General features: G+C 50.5%; 1 protein-coding gene across 2 annotated transcripts; it reads right to left on the bottom strand.

Moving 5' to 3' along the window:
• Positions 1-1,049: 1,049 nt before the first annotated feature.
• LOC119091081 (coiled-coil domain-containing protein 86) lies at positions 1,050-3,584 on the bottom strand. Of its 2 annotated transcripts, none has more exons than XM_037213798.1 (2): positions 3,529-3,584; positions 1,050-2,263 (listed from the first exon to the last, which is right to left on the bottom strand). In XM_037213798.1, exon 2 carries the CDS (start codon positions 2,238-2,240, stop codon positions 1,065-1,067), a length of 1,176 nt encoding a protein of 391 aa, XP_037069693.1. In that variant the 5' UTR covers positions 2,241-2,263; positions 3,529-3,584; the 3' UTR covers positions 1,050-1,064. The 2 variants fall into 2 exon arrangements, with proteins under 2 accessions (XP_037069693.1, XP_037069694.1); XM_037213799.1 differs by having other exon boundaries at positions 1,050-2,260; positions 3,529-3,578.

The following is a 3,584-nucleotide window of genomic DNA, read 5'->3' as shown; positions in this document are numbered from 1 at the left end:
GCTAGGAAGCATGCCGCTTTGAGCCATGAACTGAACCACATTCTTTGTAAATTTCATGAGTTGAATCGTAAGCCGATGGTTTCTTACAATGTCGTGCCATAGAGTCAAAGAGGCTCAAATTAAAATAGCGACACGGAGACGCACACCACGCCCAAGGCAGCTCAGCAGACCGTTGAGAGCTTTAAAATGAACAGCATACATAACAAGTTAGTTCTTTTTTGCAAAATTAGCATCGAGTTTCTTATCGTTATCTCTAAGCAGCAAGCAAAATATCGTTGATCCTGATCTTAAGTTTGTCAAACCACAGCCAGGAGCCAGAGGACATTGCATGGTACAAACATCCCGCATTCCTATACCCTTTGCTAACGTAAGTGAAAGATTGTCTGCTTCCGATAAAATCCACGGGCTTTTCACACTTTCCATTGTCTATTGTCACAATCATGGGCGAATCCACACCTGACATCCCTTTCACTACTTGACCTGCTATAAGCATGCTATTGCTGAGGCTATATGAAAGAAACGGCAAGTATACGTCGCATGCTACATAACTAATGCGTATGGGTCGTAGGTGCCAGGTAGAATGGGCTGACCAGTAGCTCAACCTTAAGAGAGGTGGTTAGTAGCGGGCTGCAGGAAAGGCACTGTTTGCTGCATTGCATCTGCTAGTTTCGAAGTTCAAATTTGTTTCCAGACTTGCTGTGCCCATTTTCCATGCTTTGATGGAAAATGCATGCTATGTATATATATATATATATATATATATATATATATATATATATATATACATATCAATCATACAGCTCATAAATCACAGGGCAACGAGCCAGAACTGAATGTGGGATCCTTCGCTTTGTGAGCTACGTGAGTTATGAGCCAAATGATTCAACGCATGTGATGAGTCTGAACTGAGGTCAATTTTTAAAAAAAATGTAACGGAGTTATGTCATGAGCTGAACCTGATCACGAAATCTGTGAGCTGGCCCTGAGTCGCCCCCCCCCCCCAAAAGAGTTGAATCACACACAAGTCCTCCCATGTTAACAACCTGTAGTGCCCTGTCAAGCCTTTATTCGTCTAGAACACTTTTACCCACCACAGTCGTGTCGCGTTTCTGCAACAAGCGCAGCTGCTTCTTCTTCATTCGTTTTATTTTTTGTGGGTTCTTTATGACCTGATAGACCTCCGACTTAAGCGCGTTTTCCGCCGTTTTCTTCTCGTTGTACTCCCGCCGCTTGCGCAGCTCCTGCTGCTTCTGCTTCCGCTCGTCCTTCAGCTGATTCTCCAAGGCCTTCACCACCTTCAACTGCTGTCGCTTCTGCATGCGCACCTCGTAACTGACGGGATCGCGCACTAGCACTTTCGATGCCCTCGAGCGTACCGGCTTCCAGAAGCGGCCCGACTTGGGCCGGCCGCGTGGCGGCGGCGGCGGCCGGACGGCTTGTGACGGCGGTCGGGCGGTTTGCGACGGCGGCGGCGGTGGCAGCGGTGGCTCACCACGCTCCGTGTCCCGCCCGCCGGCCAGGATCCTCTGGACGGCTGCGAGTCCCCGGCTCTGCGCGGCCGGCGCAGCAGCGGCGGCCGGCGCCGGCTCAGCCGCCGGCGTCAGCGCGTCCTCCACTTCCATCGCGTCCTCCTCCGGCGCCGCCGCCGCCTGATCCGGCGCTGGTTGTTCTGCCGTCGGCCCGGTCGGCGCCGCCTCGTCCGCCTCGCGTGGCGCTGGCACCACCGCGCGCGTCACCTTCTCCGCGGAGTTCTGCTCGACCGACTGCTTCTCCTCCTCCGGGGACTCCCCCTTGGCCGGTCGCTCCTCCTCCGGGAACTCCGGCTTGGCCGGTCGCTCCCCCTCCGGGGGCTCCGGCTTGGCCAGCCGCTCCTCCTCCACCGGGGACTCTGGCTTGGCCGGTCGCTCCTCCTTTTCCGGAGACTCAGCCAGCCGCTCCTCCTCCTTCTCCTCCTCCAGGGACCCAGCCAGTCGCTCTGGCAGCGTCGGCAGCGCGTCCGCCTGGCGCCGGTAGCGCTGCAGCAGCTCCTTGCGGTGCGGCCGCGCTTCAGCCGGCTCGGCGGACGGCGCTGTCAGCGAGGAGGTGCGCCGCCGCCGCGCCGGTGTCGGCGACGCTGGCGGCGCGGCTGCGTTGAGAGAGGCGTGGCGGGTGCGGCCTGCTACAGGCGCCCTGGCGGGAGGGCCGGTCTCAGGGCCGCCTCCGGCCGGCGGCTGATAGGAGCGAGTTCTGGTGCTGACCATGGCTGTGGGGATGTGGCCACCTGCTGGGATACAGGCAAATGTGTAGTGTCATGGCAGTGTTTTGCTATGTTGCAATGACAGCTGTGATACATGGATTACATTTCTAATATGAATCTGTAATAGTCTCATATTTCCACACAAGCTGTGGGTACTAGATTGCAAAGCGGTACAGTAAACCAAGTGCAACCAAATAACACAGTTCACGTCCCCTTACAACTCAATCACTAAGGTAATGCCAACATGGTGTGAAAAACTGGTTGTGTATTCTATCTCCACTACCAGAGAAAAGAATTGTTTAATTCATACTTTTACAGTTCACTGCATTTACTGTTTACCCAGGCTTCCCACCAGCTTTATGGGTTATTTCAGGACTTTGTGGGCTTAAGCATTTGAAGATTGCTTGAAGACATTATTTCAACTAAAGCATGTTCAAATTTAATCAGTGAATGCTATTTTATCTATGAAAATGTTTTCTGATAGCCCTATTGAGCATCAAACATCCATATATTCAGGTGCTTTGTAACCAGTTAAGGCAAATTTGATACCTGGCAGCATATAATTATCAAAATATGTGTATTTGGTTGTGGTTGGACTGTTCAGCTCACAAGCATTCAATTACAAACATAAGATATCTATGATCAATCCAGGGACATGACTATTTTTCCATAAGGGGGGGGGGGCAGAAACTCAGTCAAAATGTCATAACAGAACCAATGGAATGGTCAATGGAGTTCACGTAAAAATGAGGGGTAAGGGGGAGCTTGCCCCACAGCCCTGCCCCCCCCCCTTACCTGGCTACAGCTATGGATTCACTAGCAACAAGGGCTCAAAATTAATTAATTTTATTGCCCTTTCACCCCTTCTAAGGATTTAAAATGTGAATGCTGCTAGACTAACACAGTTCGGTAATGCCTACTGTCTAGAACACCAACCTTCCCTCAATTAACGTACGTAAGACAGTAGTAATAGTCCTATTCCTCGGAGAAAAACCAGGAAAATGTGGAAATAAATGGGCCGATATGTCGGCAACACGCCTTCATCGAAACAAAAGCATAAGTTTATGCTGCTCAGTTATTACAGTTTTCACTTCTGCTATTGTTTCGATAAAGGCATGTTGCCGAAATATAAACCCATCTATATCTCCATTTTCCTGTTTTTTTTTTCTCCGAGGAATAAGGCTATTAATACTATCTTATCTGTGTGAATAATGTTCCTTGCAAATGCACTGAACAACTTACGTAACTCCTCGCATTTCATCACAAATGAACAATAAACCACCACTACTTACGAGAAAGGACGCACCCAGCCGATCAAGCCCCAACGCATAAGACTCCAGCCTTGCAA

Source organism: Pollicipes pollicipes, unplaced genomic scaffold, assembly GCF_011947565.3.
Source record: "Pollicipes pollicipes isolate AB1234 unplaced genomic scaffold, Ppol_2.1 Scaffold_3216;HRSCAF=3773_pilon_pilon_pilon, whole genome shotgun sequence".
NCBI lineage: Eukaryota > Metazoa > Arthropoda > Thecostraca > Pollicipedomorpha > Pollicipedidae > Pollicipes > Pollicipes pollicipes.
This window is presented reverse-complemented; position numbering and strand designations above follow the sequence as displayed.

Bases quoted from the DNA above. Each gene is read 5' to 3' on its own strand.
- LOC119091081 (XM_037213798.1), bottom strand. From the start codon at position 2,240: ATGGTCAGCACCAGAACTCGCTCCTATCAGCCGCCGGCCGGAGGCGGC.